At 38.3% G+C, this 22,164-nt stretch overlaps 2 protein-coding genes across 4 annotated transcripts; one reads left to right on the plus strand and one right to left on the minus strand.

Moving 5' to 3' along the window:
* Positions 1-961: 961 nt before the first annotated feature.
* On the minus strand, positions 962-16,026 carry nktr (natural killer cell triggering receptor). 3 transcript variants are annotated; one of them, XM_026361155.1, is made up of 17 exons: positions 15,904-16,026; positions 14,229-14,307; positions 13,614-13,688; positions 12,243-12,350; positions 11,836-11,880; positions 10,425-10,512; positions 9,558-9,587; positions 9,265-9,410; positions 7,870-8,092; positions 7,507-7,674; positions 7,326-7,413; positions 6,599-6,747; positions 3,790-6,513; positions 3,538-3,621; positions 3,292-3,351; positions 1,969-2,064; positions 962-1,687 (listed from the first exon to the last, which is right to left on the minus strand). In XM_026361155.1, exons 2-17 carry the CDS (start codon positions 14,284-14,286, stop codon positions 1,618-1,620), a joined length of 4,212 nt encoding a protein of 1,403 aa, XP_026216940.1. In that variant the 5' UTR covers positions 14,287-14,307; positions 15,904-16,026; the 3' UTR covers positions 962-1,617. The 3 variants fall into 3 exon arrangements, with proteins under 3 accessions (XP_026216940.1, XP_026216941.1, XP_026216942.1); XM_026361156.2 differs by lacking the exons at positions 13,614-13,688; positions 14,229-14,307; positions 15,904-16,026 and adding an exon at positions 11,527-11,550 and having other exon boundaries at positions 12,243-12,281; XM_026361157.1 differs by lacking the exons at positions 11,836-11,880; positions 12,243-12,350; positions 13,614-13,688; positions 14,229-14,307; positions 15,904-16,026 and adding an exon at positions 10,153-10,178 and having other exon boundaries at positions 10,425-11,788.
* A 31-nt stretch (positions 16,027-16,057) lies between these two features.
* On the plus strand, positions 16,058-21,445 carry sec22c (SEC22 homolog C, vesicle trafficking protein). The gene is made up of 7 exons (XM_026361158.1): positions 16,058-16,314; positions 17,109-17,320; positions 17,500-17,663; positions 17,832-18,011; positions 18,191-18,309; positions 18,643-18,708; positions 18,834-21,445. The coding sequence occupies exons 2-7, from the start codon at positions 17,139-17,141 to the stop codon at positions 19,032-19,034; spliced, it is 912 nt and encodes a 303-aa protein (XP_026216943.1). The 5' UTR covers positions 16,058-16,314; positions 17,109-17,138; the 3' UTR covers positions 19,035-21,445.
* Positions 21,446-22,164: the final 719 nt, after the last annotated feature.

The following is a 22,164-nucleotide window of genomic DNA, read 5'->3' on the forward strand; positions in this document are numbered from 1 at the left end:
ATGAAACTCCTTTCAGATGTTTCTGAAATATAGCTTTGATAAGAATGGGACATACATGAGGTCACAGTGACCTTTGACTTTTGACCAGCAAAATCAAATCAGTTCAAATTCGAAACAAAAATTGGATAAAAATTAAGTGACTGTGACCTTGACCTTTGGCCACCAGAATCTAATCAGTTCATCACTGAGTTCAAGTTGAGGGCTGAACCAAGTTTGAAGAAATCCCCTCTAAATGCTTATTGGATATCGCATTGGGTGGCTGTAATACATAATGCAATGTGCAGGAGAAGAAGCAAACAGATCTTAGCTTATCGACCGATTATGTCTTTCGCCTTTTATCATTTATTTTATATAATTTTATTCCATTCTCTTAGTGTTTCCAAAAGTGACATCAAAATGACACCTGAACTGTGGCAGTTAAACAGTATTTGATAGATCATGTTCTGGTTTCCAGCGTGAAGCTCCTAATCTTCACACACCGGTAAGTGTATGCAAATATTAGCAAGAAGGGAACCACATTTTCAATTAATTCTGAGTATGATTAATAATTTAATGCCATTGTCTCTTTTTCCTTTTTTTTTTTATTCCAATGAAGTAGTACCCTGATCAAGTCTTAAAATGATACTGCAGTCATACATTAATCAGATTCACCTTATCACTATGTCACCTAATAGGAGAATAAAGACAGTGGATGAATAATCAGAAAACTGCAGCACCTTTCTGGTCAGTGCATTTACAGTAGGCAACATGAATACAGACATACACTTAAATCCCTAAAGATAAAGACGTTACGCTGCAACTTTCTAGGTTCATCTCACAGGTACACGCACATACTGCAGTACTGAATTGAAGGGTAGATGGTGCCATTGTGGAAGTATAAACACTCCATTGTACATTTGAGGACTGACATCTGTCCACTGCTCTCCTCTGTTTACTGTAAGTGTAAAAAAACAACCAAAGGAACAGAAGTACTGGAATTTATTAACTGTAAACATTCAGAAGTATGAATAAAACTAAAATCAGATATACTCCACTCTGAGTACATTTATAACATTCATGGCACAATAAGACAAAAAGGTTGAACAGAGACAAATGGCAGCATGAAATTAGAACAAAGTTATTTTTCCAAACAAAGATCTTTCTCCAGAGCAGGAGAATCCAGTCTTGCTGACACTGAACCTCAATCCATAAACACGGATCCATTAACTTCTCATACACATCAGTGCTGAGAGGATTAGACACTTACAGTATAATGTTTGTCCATTTCAGTGAATAAAAAAGACAGACTTAGAAAAGGAACACATATTTATATAAGAGTATAAAATATTTACATCTTATTTCTCATTATTTGTAAAATATATTTCACATACAAAGACAAGCATCTGTTTAGTGTAAGCTTGCAAAGTGGCTTATTTATTTACATTCAATAAAATGTAGCTGCTTAGAGGCCATCACATGAGCTTATATAGGGAGGACATTTAGTACAGTCTTAAATGAAACTCTTACAGCTTCAATTGCTGATCTGTAATTACTATTCCTTGTGCATGGTATCCAGAATCTGTGGTTCTGTTCCCTCTCAGTAGAAGAAAACCCAACAAAAAGTGCCTGAAGTCCAGCTCAACTGTAGCGACTGCTGCGACTGTGGCTTCTGCGTCTGGAAGAACTGCGACTGGAGGAGCGGTACGACCTGCAGATGACATTACATACATATCAAAGTCAAATATTTTAACTTTAGAGGCATGAAAGTGATACCTACACTGTGTAGCTGGTTGTGTTTTGTGCAGAAACACAATCAAAAGTGAGGTAATCAACTGTGTAAAAGGCTTAGTGCTGAATATATCTTAGTATCAAATCACAATCTGATGTTCAGCTGCTGGAAAGGAAAAAGACAGAGGGTGGAAAAGCTGAACTGGGACCTGTCACTGTCTTAGTGTCTGTCAGGGTTCACCTGGGAGCAGAGAGTCTTACCGGGATCGACGGTCTGAGCTCCTGTAGCTGTCACTTCTTCTGCGCCCTCGTCTCCTGCTCACACTCCGACTGGAATAGCTGTCATAGGAGTCTGACCTGTATTATCATACAGCAAAATGGCACAAGGACAGTTTCTAAGGACTAAGTACATGATGGCATTTAAATATTCAATAATGTTAATCGTTAAGACCCATTGTTATTTATGAAAACAACTCATTGTGATCTGTTCAGGATTTCAGAGTTGACTGCAGTCAAATTAAATTGAAGACTTTTTTAACATCTTCTTTAATAACCACACAGAATGCATCAGTGAAATACTCAGGAGTTTTGAGTTTCATTGAGTTTTCAGAATAAGAACAATAATTTTAGAATTGATTAATATAATGAACATGAAAAAACAAACAATTAAATAAAGTGTTTTTTTCCTGCAACAAAGCAGACGTGCCCATTATGAGACAATGATCTTCCTACTGTAGCTACTCTAGCAGTAGTGATAGTTTGCTACAGATCTGATGAAATCCCTTCACCCTCCTGCATGATTCACTGTCAGAAAAACTCCCACTTTTAGTTTGCACCTCCCTCTGTTAGTCTGCAATCAGTTACAAAAGCATATAATGGACTTAAGACTGAAGCCTTTCTGAGGAAACTGAATTCAGTAATTATTGACTTTTCAGCATCTGTAGATACCCTGCTATTTGTCCTTTCTCTGACAGCCACAGCAATGTTATCAATCTGTTTTCATTCATAGTGAAAAAGCCGATACTACTCATACTCAAGACAGGAATAACCTAGAACAGAAAATACAAACAGAAGATTCATCTAATGGATTCATCTTTTAGCCCGTGTCAAGGAGGCTGATTAATGCCCAACACACTTTTGCAAATCCCAAGCTGAGGGTCTGAGATGCTGTAAATAAGTAATGTTGTGCATGTTGTTTGAAATATCCCTTCTCTAAATAGTTAGTGATAATTTACAGTTGATTGACTAATTAAATAATCCATCACATGAAGGAATCAGAAATGCCCTGCTGTTATTTAACCATTCTTCCTGACACACTTTGTGACAACTGACAGGTGTATAAACAGTCCTTCATTGCTTGCAATCAACACTGCTACAACTCACACCTAATTCCTTATTTAACGGTGGTTGAAACAAAATCAGATTGCAGTGTTGGTTTTAATCTCGATATACTGTACACATGAATGTCTTTATAACTGCGATTAATGGACATTCAGTGACCCTTTACATGACCAATTAAAAGGACATTTTAATTTCTGAATTATAGAATTATTAAAAAAGAATTATAAAAGAAGGCACACAGACCTGGATCTCCTGCGGCGATTATATGAACGACTTCTAGAATGACTTCTGCTGTACGTCCAACTGAGGAAAGAAGAGAAGGAGACGAAAAAGTCTGACACATATTCCAAAACTAATATTGATAAAGTTCACAGAAATATATCATAGAATGTCTTGGAAAGGCTGTGTATAGCATTAAAAGGTTATTTTTATTTACTGGGATCCATCAGCTGCCATAGCTGATTATTAGATTGGTAATCGTGTGCGTACCTGTGACTCCTGGAACTTCGATATGTGCTGCTACGAGTGCGCGACCGGCCTCTCCCATGTCTCCTCCGACTCCTGCTACGGCTCCTAAAATAATTATGTGGTGATATAAATGAATTTTGGAGCTAGAAAAGTGGTCTGTAGACAGATTTAGTTTCATATCCATCAAGTTTACAACGTCGTGTTACAACAATCCTAAAGATACATCCAAGATTCCTGTTCTGCACGTAGAAATATCTACTGCTCTTTATTCACCTGGATGAGTAGCTGGAGTTGCGGGATCTGCTCCTGGACCTGCTGTAGGAGTGGGACCATCCTCTGGAGCGGGTCCTGTGACTGGAAACAGAGCAAGACTTCCTGGACACAGACCTGGACTTGTTTGGAGTACGTGAGTGTGACGTTCCCCTGGTCTTTCCCACAGAAGGGGATCTTTCCTCACTGGAGCTCTCCTGGTTCCTTGGCCTCTGGTTGAGTCGCGCTGTCTTCCGAACCTCATCAAACAGAGATCCCGGTCTGACCCGGTTTTTACTTTTTATTTCCATTCTCACTCCTTGTGTGCTGAGGGTCTGGTTTTCCTGAAGGTGGATGTTCTTTGCAGTGATAGGGGTTACATTTTGTGGAGTAGAGGTTCCTTTCAAAGGCCTCCATTTGAAATTAATAACAGTGCCAGTAGGTTTGCCGGTGGACGCTTTGTCTTGCAGTCCACTGGCTTCTGTTGCGGAGGTAACGGCAGTCTGTTCTTTGACTTGAGGCACAGCACTGTCTTTACTTTCTGTATCTGAAGACTTTGAGGTAGATTTGAGTGATAATTTGGGGTTGTTCCCAGAATCATGTGTAAGTGGAGGTTCTACAATTTCAACATCATGTTCAGGGGTACAGATGTCCATATCATCCAATGACTCTTGCTCTTTGACACTGGGTAACTGGGTACTATTAGCACTGCTCCTATTGGTTGACTGATGAGGTTCTGTGTGTTTTGGGTTTTTGTTAATACATTCTTTTGCCCTTTGTTGCCCTTTATCTTCTTGCTTAGTTAGATTCTTATGTAAAGAGTTTGCACTTTGGTTCTTTTCATTCATACTCTCTACACCAGTCCTTTCTTTAACAACGCTTCCAGGACTACGTTTGTCTTTTTTGAATTCATCGTCATCTTCCTCTTCTCCAAACTCTAAAGGTGGCTGCCAGTGAAAGGTCTCTTTGAGCTTCTGATGCTTCCTCTTAGATCTTTTTCCTTTATCCTTACTGTGGCGGGAACCAGTTTTGTTCTCACTTCTTCTCTTGCGTTTATGCTTGCGTTTAGCTTTCTTCTTGCTCTTTTGCTTCTCTGGCTCGGTGGTTTGATCAGAAGCAGAGGCGACGGCAGTAGTGCCAGGTGCGATATTGAGCTCTAAGTCAGTCACAGCCTCTGATGTGTTTCTGCACATGTCAAAATCTGACTCGGAACTAGCCTCCCCTTCCTCTTTTTCAGATATGGCTAATGTCTTGGCAGTGACATTTTCCGAATCACTTTCTGAATTCCAACCAGTAGGTGCAGACGGCTTCTTGTCAGGAAACTCACTGGACGGAGCCGCTTGTTTCTGCTTTTTTGGGACAGCACTGTTGTTTTGATTCACTTTATCACTATCACTGTCCCATTCAGATTTGCTATTAAAGCTCTCCACTGGCACTGAACTGTGCTGTTTTGTCTCCTGATCCTGTGAGCCGTCTTTCTCTTTTATTTTCTCCAAAGAAATACTTCTTCTTGAAACACTGATATCAGGACTATGCTCACTGCCTGTTCTGTGCCCCGATCCCGAATGGGAATCTTGACTGCTCTTCAGTGAAATGTACTTTTCCAAGTTTTTTATCCTACTCAGAGAGCTGTAGTACTCCTTCCACTCCTTGTCTAGTGAATTCTTCTTGTTGCTCCGTGTTTTGTCGGAGTCTCCAGAGTCTGATTTGCTGTAGGAAGTGGACCTGCTGTGATACTGATGAGGGGATCTGGACTTGGACCTGGATCTACTGTAACTTCTACTCCTTGAGCGGCTGTATGATCGGCTGTAGGACTTGCGTCTGGATGACCCACTGCGTGAGCGCTCTGCTGGTTTGTCAGCTTCAGAATTACCTGGCAGAGACTTTGGTATGACTGAGGTCTGAGCCTTGTCTGTACCGCTATCGGCAGCTTTTCCAGTAGAGCACAGGATGCTGGGAGCTACTTTAGCTTTAATTTCCTGAATATGGATGTAGGAGGGTTTCCAGGGTTTCTGACCTGGTTTCCAGCGTGATGGTGGAGGACTGTCGCTTAGCGGGATCACAGGGACATTTTCAGGAGTTGGGATAGTAGGAAGTCTCGAAACAGGAACTGCTTTGCCCTCAGGAAGTTTCTCTGTACCATGGACCCGGACTTCTGGTTTGCTCTTGCTGTTTTTTCTTTTTCTTGGGGATCTGGATAAACTCCTTTTTCTAGATGGAGACAAAGATCTGGATCTGTACCTGGATCTTGATCTTGATCTTGACCTGGATCTGGAATAGGACATAGATCTGGATCTAGACAAGGACTGACTTCTTGATCTAGAAAGACTTCTGGATCGTGAATAAGACCTAGATCTGCCCCTAGATCTGGATCGACTGGATGTGTAGGATCTAGAGTAGGATCGTGAGTCTCTGAAAGATGTTGAGGACCGTCTCCTCCGAGTCGACGAATGACGCCGACCTAAAGAAGAAAGAGAAGTCGAACGGGATCTTCTGGACTTTCTTCCTGAGGACACTGACCTTTCACCTTCTGATATGTAAGGCTCTTGTCGTTTGGTCTTGGAGGTCTTCTTCTTGCTGTGTTTCCTTTTTTTGGTCTTCTTCTTGTGTTTGGCTTTCTTCTTCTCTTTCTTTTGTTGGCAGCGCTGGCTGGACCTATCAGAACTGTGGTCTGAAGGGTGTTCTGCAGACCGGGACCACGCAGAGTCACTTCTGTCGTCCCATCTGCTTGAGGAACGGTCATTCAACCTGTCAAGTCAAAAGATGCATGAATTGAAATAAAGTAAAAAAAGTTCTGTTACTAAAAGTTACTATATAAAATATTAAGTCATACTTGTCTCCTTTGCTCCATCTCTCAGTGCTTGGTGGTTGATGAACTTTGGTTCTCTTCATTTCTTCTTTCCAGTGTGGTGGGGTTTCACTGCTGCCACGCTCCTCCACAGATGCAGAGCGCGATTTAGACCTGGTGGGAGTGCGATATCTCTACAGGAGAAAACAAAAACTGTTAAATATGTAGGGAAAAAAAAAAAAAAGATCCGTATAAACAGACTTTCTCCTTCAAGCTCAGGCCCTCTACCAGAGGCCTAAGAGCTTGAGGGTCCTGTCCAGCATATTAGCTGTTCCTGTGCTTTTCTGGACAGAGGGCTCAGATGTTGTTCCTGGAATCTGCTGTAACCACTTTCCCATTTTGGGGGTCACAGTTCCTAGAGTTCCAGTTACCACAGGGACCACGGTTACTTCCACATTTTTTCTAGCTCTTGTTTTAGCTCTTGGTATTTCTCACGCTTTTAATGGTGGTTCTTCCTGATGTTGCACATTTCCATAAAAAAGTTATTTTAGCAAAACTAAACAAAATTTCAGTGGTCAATGATTTTTCTTTTTACACTTTTACATAGCTAGATGTAAATTATGTTCTAGTCCTGAAAAAGTAAAACTAGGCAGTAATCTACAAGAAAGAAAAAAGTAAAACAATCCTCTTGTAATACCCCCAGAATTATGGTATGTCATCCTGAGTGCTCCTGAACCTCAGGTTGGGACACTTTTAGTTGTGGTGAGCATACCATTGTTCCTCTGCCTTTGATCTTCCGTCCAGACTTAGAAACTGCTGGTTTCTGGTCAGTTGAAAGAGCTGTTTCTTCTTTCTCAACTCTTGAAAAATAAAAAAATAAATAAAAATAAACACCTACTATGTGACAAAAATATACTATAATCACTATAAATAAAGCACAAACTCAAACCAACATCTCTATTTTATCTTCTTGAGATGGCAAGTCCCGTCGCAGCAGAAAGCGGTTCTCTGGTACTGGTGGGATTTCCTCTGGCCGAACTAAAGGCTTCTCTCTCTTCCCACACTGCTCCTTCTCTCCTTCCACTTCGGTCTCTCCCTTTAGCAACTCTCTGTCCTCAGAACTGTGACAGCAGGAGCAACAAGACACAATGCAAAACATAACTTTGTTATGCAAAGGCAAAACGAGCCTCTTAAAACTGACAGTGGTTCATGATAGTACTTGTATTAATACTTTTATATATAGATTGAACTGGATGAAAACTATGACGGTGTTCATTTCACATACATGTGAGTAAATACATAAGGATAAAACCTACCACTGCTTAAAAGGTATGACATTAATGTTCTTCTCTTTCCTTGATTCCCTCCTTTTCTTTTTTGGCTGTTTACTCTTTCCGTGTCTCTTGTGTTTGCGACGTTTGTGCTTTTCATCAGATTCACTCTCAGATTCCTCTGAAGAGGAGAGCTGAGAGGACGAGTTATGGGAATTGAGGGATGAGTCGGTGGAATGAGAGGTCCTCTTTCTCTTGCCTTCAAGCACTGAAGGAAGAAAGATAACATGTATAACATTTTATTAAATAAATGTAATCATGAATACAGGACTGATAAAGTCAGTTAAACAAAAAGGGGATTGAAAGGTTTGAAATCCAGGAGTCATTTTTAGGAGAACAACAAGGCTAAATGTCTGATTTGACTTGGTATGTTGAAGGCAATGAAAACAGGCCTGGCAGAGTCAGGTGGGCAGATGCCAAGTAAACTCCACAGAGATCACCTCGCTGATCCTCATTAAAGAGAAGATCAGGTTACACGCCCCATACTAAAGCCAGTGGGGGCAAAGGCTGGCATCCAAATGCCAACTTCTTATACAATTAGCACAAAATATGACCCAGTTACAATCACTGGCAACACAGAAGAAAGAAACAAATGATTCTAGTGAAGGTCTATGTGTGGATAATTATACAATAGATACCCTCTGTTTAACTTTAACATATTACTATGGTACTACAGTAGAACAGTATGTGATAGTTCAAATACATCTTGTGAACAAATCCCGTGAAAAGATAAAAGAAAAAACACCAATATATTGAGTATTGTCAAGTATTGTCTATCTATTGAAAGCCTGATATACACTGCCCAACAGTTAAATCACACATCAATCTTGAAAATCTTTACTAATAAACAGTGCATAGTTTGTTCAGAACCATATTACAGAACAGCGGTCAATAGAAAGAAAAATCATCAACCCATGGACAGCTGTATTTAAAAATCACACTGAAAGTGAAACATTAAAATATCACACCTCTCAGGTGTGGTCAGTGTGAACCTGCTGATCTGTGCCTGCTGGAGGACATTGTTTAGAGCTCTTGCAATGCTCCTCTGGCTTCTCTTTGCACAAAGGGTAAGGCTGCTGAGTTTGTGCCCTTCTATGGACCTACTGTATCTATATATCCTGATAAAAAATAGTCAGTCTCCTGGTATCTATTCTATGCTCTTTAGACTATCACTTTGTCATAGAGCTCCATTGTTGAGACGTTAGTCTTCAACAAATGCACCATATACTTCAGGTGAAGTTAATCTTTTCAGTAAACAATGTTCTACAATGTTCAACTGTATAGGAAATAAAACTATATATTTGTGAACATTCACTAATATTTGATAAAGATGAGCCATCCTTACCCTTTTATAAAAAAAAAAAAAAAATGAGAACTCACCATCATTTGCAGACTTAGTGATCAGCTGACCACAGTCCATTACCCTCACATCTGCGTAGGGTCTGCTGGCTGAATCAGTCTTCAGCCCTTCAATCTTCTTTATCACTTCAAAGCCAGAGATGACCAGACCAAAGACAACGTGCACTCTGCCCAGAGGAAAAGAAATCACGTTACATGTTATAACTGCTCCCTAAGTTCCAAAGAAGATATTGATGGGATGTCAATATTATGGGATGTCCATCTACGAATCTAATTCTATAATAAAAAATTGCTAAAGTGACGACATATTTTACCCATCAAGGTGTGGTGCCGTCTTGGTTGTTCTGTTCCACAATCCAGCAAAAAAGCAGAGGATCAGTCAGTAGAAGTGGTGGGGTCATGAAAAAAGGAGAAAAAGGAGGAAAAGACTGAGTATAAAGAAGTTACTTCAATAACACCTGGGGTACCATGGAAAAAATCTCAAAGGTACAGAAATTGTTTAATTATATCTGCATCATCATTTTAGATTAAATGTTGAGTTGATTGCTAATTATTTTCAGCTCTATTTTCAATTAACAGCCACAAACAGACGTGTGTACACTCAACAACAGAGTGTGAACAAACAAATTGTGCATCCTAGTTTGATTATATAAAGTAAGACAATAAATATGACATTTCCTCCTCTTCGTTTCATGAGTGATTTTAGTGAGGACACTTCTAAGTTATAGTGAAAACCTGCTAAAGAAAATCTACAAAGCCAAATAGCATAAATCACCTCAAGCTATTTGTGAATACTGTTTCAACTTATCCAAAGTTAACACTGTTCTCTGCAGAATGCTTGCAAATACAAACTAATGAATGACAAATACAGTCAGGATAGAGAGAAACACAGCCTTGGAGACACATTACCTTGGAGGAGCAGGATGCTAGAGTTTCTGTAAATTTTACACAAAAACGGCAAGAGAAAAAATGTAACACATTTGTAGATAAAAAAGAACGAATCCATGTTTCTCTGCACTTTGAAATCTAACTGCACACAGAGAGGGGACTGTGACTGTCACACTCAATGAAAAATATACTCAACAGTTTCAAAACAGAAGAACGGACAGAAATCAAAATCAAAATGTAATCGAGAATGAGAATTAAGAATTAAGCTGTACAGAGAACTGTTTGATACTCACATGAAAAACTGAGAACCATTGGTGTCCTTCCCTCGATTGGCCATCGACAACAGGAAAGCTCGGTCATGTTTGAGAATGAAGTTCTCATCTGTTGAGAGCAGAAAAACAGGAAAGTCTCAGAGTGCATTCTCCAATTCGTGCTCGCAAACATTTTCAGGGAACACAGGCAGAAAAAAAAAACGTATTTTAATGCATTAATCCTAATCTCTGCATCGCCCGTTAGCCGTTTTGATTTTTTCTAGTCATTTTCTAGTCATTTTCTAAAGCATTAAACAATTGCTTTTTCCTGATTTAGACCAAATCATATACATTTTACATCGTCCTCTGTCCAAAGAATATAATTTTGCTAAATTTGCTACCATTCCCATTATCATTGACAACTATTTTTAGCATTTAAGACATTTTCTTTGAAGAAGTAAACAACTAATATCCATGAGCTACACCATTAAAATGCTAAAGGCAAAAGAGAATACAATAAGATAAGATAAATAAGATAAACATAAAACAACACCTGTCTAGCAGTCTGGCAGTGTAAATTACACAACAATCCAGTGTACAAAAAAAAAAGAAGTCTCCTGTATTAAAGGCTTTCATTGGTCCATACACTCACTGGCCATTTTATTAGGTACCCATGTACAATTTAATGCAATCTATTGCTCAGCTAAATATTTTACTAATCATTATGCTGAACCGATTTCATCAACATCGTCATTAAGTTATTATTATATATTCAAATAATTTTACTTTGTAAATGAGCCAACTTTCAGATCCATAAACCTTTTGACGTAATACTTTGTACATGTTGCCAGACGGATTCTTTTATACCCACTGTGGTACTCAAAGCAGTTTTCAAAGCAAGCAGAGAAACTGCCACCCTGTTTCCAACTATATATCATGGCAGTCATGTTAAGGGTGCCGTAAATATAAATAGCACACAAGTAACAATAAAAGTCATTTGAGAAACCTGAGGCTTAGGGGTCCAACAGGATAGGTGTAAGAATGTAAAATCCTTTAGAACACACGCCTTTGCAAACATTTGCAAGGTAAGGAAGGTTGTAGGGACATGTTGACATGGTGTTACTGAGCTGTGTTCATCTCTTACCTTCTCATTTTGCAAAAGACCACTCTATAAATAAAAGAATATGTTGAAAATTTTAGGCAGGAAGATTGTAGCTTTCAATAAAGAGAATGCCTACTCTCCATGCTGATCTGATAAAACCCACTACTGTAACTAAATAGAAGAGAGCACTAAACAATGGAAAAGTGAAGGTCAGCTGAGTCATTCACAAGAAACTCACGATTACCACAGATAAGCACATGCAATGTTATACCATGCAAATGAATCAAAGTTTTTAGATATACATTTACAATAGCAACGTAGACTTATCAAATCACTTGATTTTCTTATTACCTTCAAAGTAGCCACCATATATGGACTCTCCACCTCTTCCATTTCCTGCAGCGATTAAATGCATAAAATCAGACTAAATGTGTGCACATTTGAACGCATTACATTACAACACTGGTGACCAACCATGGTCCTCAAGAGCCAATGTCCTGCTTGTTTTCCAACCATCCCCCCTACTTAGAGATTCTGATTGGCTGAACACAACTAATCCAGGTAATCAGCAGTGGCCCTCGAGGAGCAAAGTTAGCCACCACTGTATTACAACGTACCATACATATAAGGGCTGTCTCATTGGCAATTTAGACGAGTGGTTAACTAAATAACTAACTAAATAATTCGTAATTGCCTTTCTTTTCCTACATTTACAAAACAAAAACTAAACAAATTAGATTTCAATTCTACATTATTACCTTCAGTGAAGTCGCCTCCCTGGATCATAAAGTTCTTTACAACTCTGTGAAACGTGGAACCTTTGTAGCACAGCTTTTTCCCTGTGATTTTGCCAGTTCCCTTTTCACCTGCAATTAGATGTGTGTTAATTGAGCTCTGAGCATACAAAACAATAGGCCTGCTACTGTACAGGATGCCTTTGTATATACCAGATGTATTGGTGTTGGTCTTAAATGCTGCCACATGGGTTTTGTTTTGAACCAGGGAATGAATGCACAGTTGGAAAAGGAGGTTTGATAAACAGAATGACTTTGTTCAGGCGTCCTGCTGCTAATACTCCAGTACATCACTGCAGAATCCATTAAGAAATCTTAAAAACTGGAGCGATAGTGACTGGGAACTGAATACTTGCCCAAAGCCATTACCCCAAGTATTTCTATTTCCCCTGGGGTGAAAGGAGCTGTGAAGGCAGACATTTCATTAGATGTTGATAAAGGTGCTTTCAGAGGACAGAAGGCTGGCTGTTCTAATGGGCAGCTTGAGTTGCTAATCTTCTTGTATTTTGCTTCACTGGGTTAGGTATTGTTCCTAGGGTTTGGTTTCTTGTAGTGTGAGCTGATCCCTCTCTTAAAGAAACACATTAGAGACTTTGGGAAAGCAAGTGCAAACCGCCCAGCTGACTTGTGTATATTGCTGTGTCATATTGTGTTGTTTTTGTGTATGCGTATGTTCAGGAAAAGGAACAGACGAACCAGCCATTTCCCATGTCTGTCCTTGCCAGCATCACATTCCCGTCGGCCAGGAGGGCTGAAAAATGAGAGGGAGGATCGATCTGCCGTCTGTTTGCAGATTTATGGCTATCTCTAGGCAGACCGCTGCTACTACAGTACACTCTGTTCTGCTCAGCAGGATGAAATATCTAGTGAGAGAGACCAGGACCCCCCTATCCATCCAGTTACTCTATCTGTCACTGGATCACTTATGGCACAGCCACACTTCCTTTCCTCATGCTTGTAAATGCCCAACCAAGATAGTTGGATTGTGGGTATAGTGGGTATAGGGTATTGAGATTATTTTATTGAAGACACAGGAAGTAATAAAGAGAAGACAATGCAAGGAATAGCAAACAGACCAGATTGATATCCAAAAAATTATATGTAGTTGTGTAGTATGTACTCTGGCCCCATGCCCAAATTCACTGTTTATGGGAAAAATCACTAATTCAATACACAGGTGTTGCAAGTGTTAAGTGTGTTACAGAACCATAATACTACTGTTTCTAATTGTCAGTTGTACTTTTGATATAGCAACAAAATTCTTAGGTTATACAATGCATTGCATGTTGCAAAGAACTAAAGTTATAAAAAACAAAAACAAATCCTATTACTCACCTGTGCACAAACAGAGAAAGTTTTTGCTTGTCTTGGGGCAAATATCTGAAAAAAGTTGAAAGACAATGCGCCCAACTGCAAGACACAAGCAGTGGCAAAAAGGAATTACTTCATCTTGTAGTTCTTTACATTTACAAAAGAAAGAAAAATTAAGAACTGGGCTTTAGCAGTTCAAGGGTACGTGCAAGTACCCTAGCTTAAATGTTATAATACAGCACACATTTACATGGTTACTACAGGGGTCAAGTGGTGAAGCTCTAGTGTTATATATAAACTTTTCCACAGCTAGTACTAGATCTGAAACTATTGTTGAGTACAGTGGAGGATTGTTTTGTCCTTCCCTGTCCAAACATGTGCCAATGACATTTTTTATAGCTACCAAACTGGTCCAAGTCATCTCTGTTTCTAGTTCCACTTTCATTTTATATAACCACAATATCAATCAAATGGACCAAGGCAAGAAAAGCAAAGCACATGCATTAAAGGTTTAAACGTTTTTATTGATTATGTCAGTTCAACGTCACCATCTGTGTAAAAGATATAAAATTATATCTATATATTAACTTATTATATAACTTATCCTGATATTTGCAAAATGATCTGAAAAGCTCTCACCTGGCTCCCGGTTGAGCTCCACATCAAAGTAACACTGAGGGCGGTCTTTCACCCCCATTGTGATAAAAGTCTGGGTGACCTAAAATGTTGACAGGTAGAAAAATCTAATCAGGAAAAATAAAAAGGCTGCCTATTCTAAAAGAGATAGCAATCATCCTGTTTAGATGTATTTTTAATCTGCTGGACTACACTCAGAAGAGTGCGTTGTAAAACAACATAGAAAGACTAGAAGACCAGAACAGAAACAGAAAGGGGAGGAGGAGAGAGAACCAGGGGAGGGGAGAGAGGGAGAAATGTACTGGCTATGCAAATCCAAGCAAAGCACACAGTGCAGCTTCCTAACTGTACAATTTAACTCTGTTTCTACCCCCAACTTAGTTATTACTGTGTGGCAGCTTAAACAGTCTCTGTGAGGTCGATGACATGATGAAACTGTGACGGGCAGAAACTGTACATATTTACTCTTGAGCTGGGTGGAAGTTTCCCAGTGGAGCTTAAGGCATGCACATTAGGAGGTAGAACGACTGCACATTACAAATCCAAACATGCCGGTCTGTTTCAAAAGTCGTTTCTTTGAATATTCAGTTTATTCTAGATATTTAATTGTTTAAATTTGTGTGATTTGTGTTTTACAGATACAGTACCAGCTTGCACATAGGGAGAAAGCATTTTTGTTGTATTTACTGCCAATTATAAATTATTAAGTGTTTTATTCAAACTTTCTAACCTACAATCGAATCCAATGTTTTTTTTGTTTTCATACAGTAGATTAAGAGTCAATACAACAATAAACTGTGCCTATTCACTCACAACAATAAATGTGAGTGAATACTTATTATAATCAACATGTGTCTTTTGTGTATTTGACAGCAAAACAGGGTTATTGTGTCAGTTTTTGTTTTTTTATATAAATAAACCAATAAACAGTAATTGAGGCAGTAGTAACATTAGATCATATCTCAATTCACTTTGCAGATAATGATAGAAGAGACACTGGGATGGTGCAGCTTTATTATAGTGCACGAACGTAGTCAATAAAATAAATGTGGCGATTATACCGACTCCAGTGAGTATTCAGCTACCACTGTTCAACCTAAAGACATATTATGTTTTTAAAGATTAGCTCGTTAAATCTATATATAACACCGGCTGTGTTTGATGCTCTGCGATTGACACAGAAGAACTCACTGTGCCAAGCTTTAAAGTCTTTTCTGGTACTTCGATGGACCCATTAGACGTAAAGTCTGCGAAGTGATATACCAGAGAAGCATACCAAATTAGTTAATAAACTAGATTAGTGTCTAAAATAACAACATCAAAAATCCAAACAAGGAACTGCTGATCAATATTTGTTAACGTTAGCCCGAGATTAGGTAACGTTAGCAAACCTAACAGTGTGGCACACATTTTATTCATGGCTTGGTTTGATTTTGTTGACACAGAACTTACATTACTTCGAGTTCAAGCTGTGTCGAGAGCCACAAACAATAAATATCCATCAAATACATAGATGAGAACAGTTAGCGCTTCCAAAATGGCTGAGCTAGCGGCTAGCGTAAGTAGCTAACTAGCGATCTTCCGTCAGATTTCTCCTATGTGCAGTAACTGTTCACATTTAACGCAACTATCTAAATCAAAATACAGGTTATCTAAACATGTAAATGACAGAACCTACCTCTAACAGTAGCTAGCCGGATAATCAGCTAGTCACTGATGGCCGCCTATTAGCCTGAGCCAACTTCGTTCTGTAGTGGAGCTTAGTGCGCTGCGGAACTTCGACTGGTTTCAAGTAGTTTTGTCCCTGCGTTGTTTCCGTAGAAGATTTGTTGTGGTTTTGTTGTGTCAGGAAATAGATTTTAAGTTAGCTCGCTGGCTAATTTTCATGTGTATCTGAGTACATAACAGGTCGTTCGAGTTCACTATATTAATCGCTGGTAATATAAAGTCTCCGACTGCATTTGCATCTTGTCTCTGAAGCTCATACTGGCTACTTGCTGGTGCTGTGATTGTCTGATATCATGCTGTAACGTCAGCTAACCTGCTGTAGCTAAGTAACAAGGTCCATCATGAAACCTGTGATAATGAGGTAAGGTGCAACCTAGGATTTGTCTTCGACAGAAATCTGAAAGAAAGTAGGCATATTTTAATAAGTCCACACCATTTTCAGAACTACGCAGTCAAAATTATACACTCAGACACCAGTCTATAAGGCAGCAGCAGCAGCCACAGTTAGGAGTCACACCAGCTGCCACTAACGCTAATGCCATTTACATCTAACTACACATTATTGAAGTGCTGATTTAGCTGTTGTTTAATCTAATTTAACTATATTTGGGGGGTTGTAGTTTTTGAATGCGTTAAATTCAAAGTATATTACAGAAGGGATCCAGGAATTTCTATATTTAATTTAAACTCAATGATAAAAAAATGGGATAAACGACTTCCAATATTACGAAACTACCGAAACACGTCTCTGGGTAACGTCGTAAAATGAATCACTTTGAATTAACAGCCCTCTGAAACTCTTCCAGTTTTAATTATTATGTGCCTTCTGCCGATACAGGAGGTTTTCAAGGTTTTTAATATAGAGTTGAAATGATCAGTTGATGAATTGATACAGTAAGTCAGAGTAAATTAATCTACCAGTACATTAATAATCAGTTATTTACACTACAAGAACAAAAAGCCAAACCTACCTCCTTCCTTGTAAATAACTGCTGCATTTCGTTTTATGATGGTATATAGTATTTTTGTACGCATTTTATAAACCAAAATGTATTAATCATTTGAAAAAAGAATTAATTCTGAAATAAATGTAATTACGGGTACAATATAACACAAAAATACTCATGATCTGATGTTGCTGTATACCCTTTGCAGGCATTTAGTTCTTCATGGACCCAGTGGATAATGTCTCTGATCCTGTTCGCCTTTGTGGTTCGGGTCAGGGATGGACTCCCCCTGTCAGCCTCCACAGACTTTGAACACAATCGAGAGCTCCAGGAGAGGAAGAGGCAGCTCAGGACCATCAGCAAGGCACTGTCCCACCTCCCTGACAGAGGGACCATCAAGGGCCGGGAGCTCAGTATATAGTAAGGAGGCTGGAAACAAAGCAGTGGCAGCACAATGTTTCAGTAGTGCTCTACACTTTCAATTATTAGTGATGCAGAAGATGGACAGAATGTTGTCCATCTGATCAAAACGGGCTTCCTTGTCACACTTTGTCAGGCTGTTTGTTTACTAAACACATTTTCTCCTCTCACCTGTTCAGCTTCATCTCTTCAGAGGGCATATCTTACATGACCGTGTGCCACTGCAGCCTCCCTGTTGCTAAAGCCTTCTGCTTCCTAGAAGATCTGCGCTGGGAGTTCACAGCATGTTTCAATAGCACTGTTGTTGCCTTGGCAGCCAGGCCATATCCATTTTTGGATTTTGGTGGGTAGAAAGAGGAATATTATCATCTACATTTTCTCTTGATTTGTTGGCATTGCAGAAAGTTTTTTTTTTTTTTTTTAATAGCATTATGTTCCTGTCTTGTTTTGTTTAAAATAGAATTAAATTGACATTAATTTAAACAACATTACTTTTGATGCCAACTGATAGACAATACCATCCAGAAGCTGAAGCAGCAGTACAACCAGAGTGGTGGCCCAGCCCTAGAGGTGACATTGGCAGAAGTCCATGAGGATTTGAGGCTCCATCCACCACAAGTAATTAGCATGGAGGACGTGGAGCTCAGCAATGGTATTGCAAATGGGCACGTGGAGCAAGGTGCTGGATCTGGTAAGACCTATACAGTATGATGTAAAGCACGTTTACTGCCTATTACAGCACTTGAAAAAATATTTATTGGTTGAATGTTTAAAACTTAGGTAATCCAGACATAAGAAATAGTCATCATAGTTTCAAATATGTTTTTACTATTACTACTACTTCTATAGTTGCTTTCTTTTATTTAACAGGTCAGAATGTAAGACTTGAGCCAGTCACTGCACCAGGCATCCTCTCTCTGGTCCTAAATATCATGTGTGCATCTTTGAATGTAATCCGTGGCGTGCATCTCATGGAGTATACATTCCAGGTATGGTGGTGAAAGGATATTATCACAAATATTACTTAAAAAGAAATGCTGAAGATAAAATAACTTGCAAGTTAGATGATCCATGAGCAAACTGAATTTTAGTCAAACATTTTGGTTGGACATTTATGCATAAGCTAACATTAATTATAGATATCTTAAGCTGGCTTACCTGACTGCTGAGCATTAGCATTTTACTGTGTAAGCAGAAGTTGAGGTGCACAACCCTGCAAGATTGTCACTCTTGTGTGAATCAGTTTATAATCTCCAATAAACTTCATACATTTCAAATTAAGGAAACTCATTGTTTAATTGTATTTGATTCTCTTTACACAGGACGACTATGAAGGCATATGGAATGTTGTGGCTTTTCTTCTGGCATTTATGTGCTGTGTGTTTCAGGTAAAGTAAATTTTATTCGCATGTTACACGACAAGTGTTTTCTGAATATTTTTTCTAGCACGTACTAGATATTGTCGAGCTCATCACTAGCTCTATTCATTTGAACAAACTCCTTGTGCCCACAGTGCCACCTCTACCTGTTCCACGCATCTCTGAAGAAACTGAAGTGCTTAATTCTGTTGAGTGTGATCGTCCTATGCAACTTGTGCCTGCTCGGCATGAGGAATGTGTGGCAGCTGATCTTTCACATTTCAGTCGCCGCTCTATCAACCGTCCTCATCCTCACCCGCAAACTCCAAGACAGAACCAGTGACTGTGGGGTCTGAGTAGACAAGGACACTTTAATATGATGCAACTTTCCTAGTGTCTCCGCTTTTCACTCCAGGTGAGAACAACAGGGAAATACAAAAACCTAATTCACAATGTTGTGTCATCATGGAAAATTGTTAATGCAAAGTAATATTTTCATGTGTACAATATGTACTTGCACTTTGTGTACATTGTTTCCAACACTGTAAAGAATATTCAGTGAAATGCAGTTCTTCCTGCATCCTGGATTGAAAATATATGGTTAACCATAACTTAACACAATTAGGAAAAAGGTGTTGGCTGTTCAGTCAGATCTTTTTTTTTTAAAGAACATGGCATTTTTTTACTCACAGATGTTGACCAAAGTTAGTAATGTTGGTGAAGCTGGACATGCTTTTTGTAATTAAGATGCATTACTGCTCACATTCAGCTCAGTATTATTTGTACTACCACAGGCCATTGATTGTCTCCGTATAATCAGTTTACAGCTCTAACAGGCACACTTGGCTTATTAGGAGATAATTAGGTAGTCCATCTTGCCTTGTTGGTAGTGTCAGACATGAATTGTGAAGTTTAGTTCGATTTTACTATATAGGTGAAAGTCAAGGAAAGTGGGCGATGCAGCTGTTTCTGTTTTTAATTATTTGCTTATGAGGCTGTAATAAAAGCCTATTGCAGGTATAAATGTAAAGCTATGGTTTGCTTGATGCCTTACTGTGTGACAGTGCAAAAACAGTCAGTTTCATCTTATTCATGACACAGATTCACGGGCTAATGCTGAGCTATTCATTGCAACGGTTCAAATGTAAGGGCTCTGTTATTAAATCATTTTACAAAAATTGTGTCTTAGACTGAGAGGAAATTGTACATTTGTGAAGGCATTATCTTATAAACACAATCTTTGACATGTCACATTTGTGATTACATAAGAATGGTGTCACATAATCACTAGTTAAGTTTTTTTTTTGTACAATCAAGATAAATCTGGTTATTTAAGCTCCATCTTTTTATACTGATCTATACATTGTCAAGATGTAAACTGCTAGTTAAGGATAAAGCACTGATTTGAAGGCATACATTCTTGAGGAAAAACTGCACTATTAGGTTTAGACTTTTTGTGTTGGGTGTGGTAAATTGTTGTTGAATGTCTTAATAACAGGTGTTAAAAATTATATTTTATTTCTTTTTGGAAGGGGTGTAACAGCACCCTGCCTTCATTCTGAGATTGTTATGAACATAGAATTGATATGATTATAATCTAACACTGACTATAACGCATCACAGTAGTGCTTTTAAATAGGCTAAATTTACAATGTAAGTCTCCCTTTTCAGCTTTTTTTTTTTTTTTTTTTTTTCCTAGTCATAGATCTGCAGTTTTTAATAGTGAACAAGTTGCACTTGGTCTCTGATACGCAAGGGAGGAACCGTTAATTATTAGATTCTAGTTTATTAGACAAGTGGTTTTGTAGCTGGAGTGGAATTGTGTAAAATTTGTCCTTTTCACTCAACAGTTTCTTAGTTTTACCATAAAGTTAGAGAAGATGTTTTAAGAAAAATAATTATGTCATTTAAAAATCCAAACATTATAATGTAAAAAAAGATTAGAACAGTCACATTTAGTGTGTAGTTTACACAGTTAAATCAAATGTTTTCACTAGAAGAATAAAAAAAAAAGTAGTGTATCTGCAGATTGCACAGGTGATGCTACTATTTGTGATTTGACTTCATTTTTTTTTCTTAATTTCATCATCCTATCCAGAACTATAGTACAATAACGGTGAGTAAACTGTTTAAATTAAGTTTTCTGTTACAAATTTGAGGTAAATTTATAATTTTGTCAATAAATAAATGGAATTCAGTTTCTATGCTGCATAGTGTTTTCTGTGCAGGGTATTGGCAATACTGTAAAATGTTCTCATAAAATTAGCTTCTACTGACGCACAACTTCTACCATAGACTACAAGAATTAATACAATGACATTTCTGACTAAATAAATTTTATTTTTTTTGTGTTGACGTCAATGTTTTAAATATTTACAATAGAACCAAACAGGACAGATGTTTTTTTAGCACTATAGCAAAGAAAAGGAACAACAATAATATTTAATATGAAGGTTTTAACATAGAGTAGAAGTGCACTGTATAGCTGAAATGTGTGGCAGCCTTTGCTGTTCTTAAACACAGTTAGAAAGTTTAAAGTTCATTCATATTCAGAAGGGCATCATGAGGTATGTTTTGTGTCTGCAAGACAGTTCCTCATATTTAATACAAACTCTGTTGCTTAGTCTGTTCTATTTCTAAATAGACTCATGGTTTGTGTGGCTGCAATCTGTTTATAATGATGGGAATAAACAGCAGTGGAATTCATTGTATCTGCCAAATACACTGGTAATTACAGAGCTTTATTTTTGTTCCTGCTGTGGTAAAACTGACATTTCATTAATAAATAGTGTCTTGTTTTCCATCTGTTGATCTTTGATTTGTGTCTAAACTGAAGTGACCTCCAGATGCACCATTGATCAGAACATAACAACATAAACAATGTGCCATTACACTGCTTAATAGGTTTATGTTCTTTAACATGTGTGCATATATATTTCTTACCTGTAATTACCCTCATCTGCTTACCAAGAGATTTAATGCCTGAACCTGCCTAAGAAAGAAAATAGAAGAAACAACATACATGTCCAAAAAAGGAGCACCAAATGTAAATGTACTGCATGTGTGCACTGTGACAGCAGAGGGGGCTCTTTCACCACTTAGTAATAGTGATATTCCTTTTCTGTATCAAATGTGTTGCTGTGAACTGACACTATTACTAATATGTTGCTCCTTTGAATAGTTATTTTTTAAAATATGACAACATTCATCAAAGTAAGCTTTAGTGCTAAACTCTGCTAGTGAGATTTGTTTGTCCTAAGTGTTGTGTGCAGCGCTGAGACAGATGTTTAACAGTTTGATCAGTTCAGCTAGAGAGAGTGTGATTATTCACCGCTGAGACTGAATCAAGCCAGACAGTAAAGGTCATAAAAGGTGGTTTGAAAGAAGCACACAGCATACTAAGTTCTTTTATTAGGTGAAACATTCACATCAATTTGAAGAAAAGAACGCCTGACCCTGATTTACATAGGTCTCATTGAAGTTTAA

The sequence above is a fragment of the Anabas testudineus genome, chromosome 2 (assembly GCF_900324465.2).
Source record: "Anabas testudineus chromosome 2, fAnaTes1.2, whole genome shotgun sequence".
In the NCBI taxonomy this organism is placed as follows: Eukaryota; Metazoa; Chordata; class Actinopteri; order Anabantiformes; family Anabantidae; genus Anabas; species Anabas testudineus.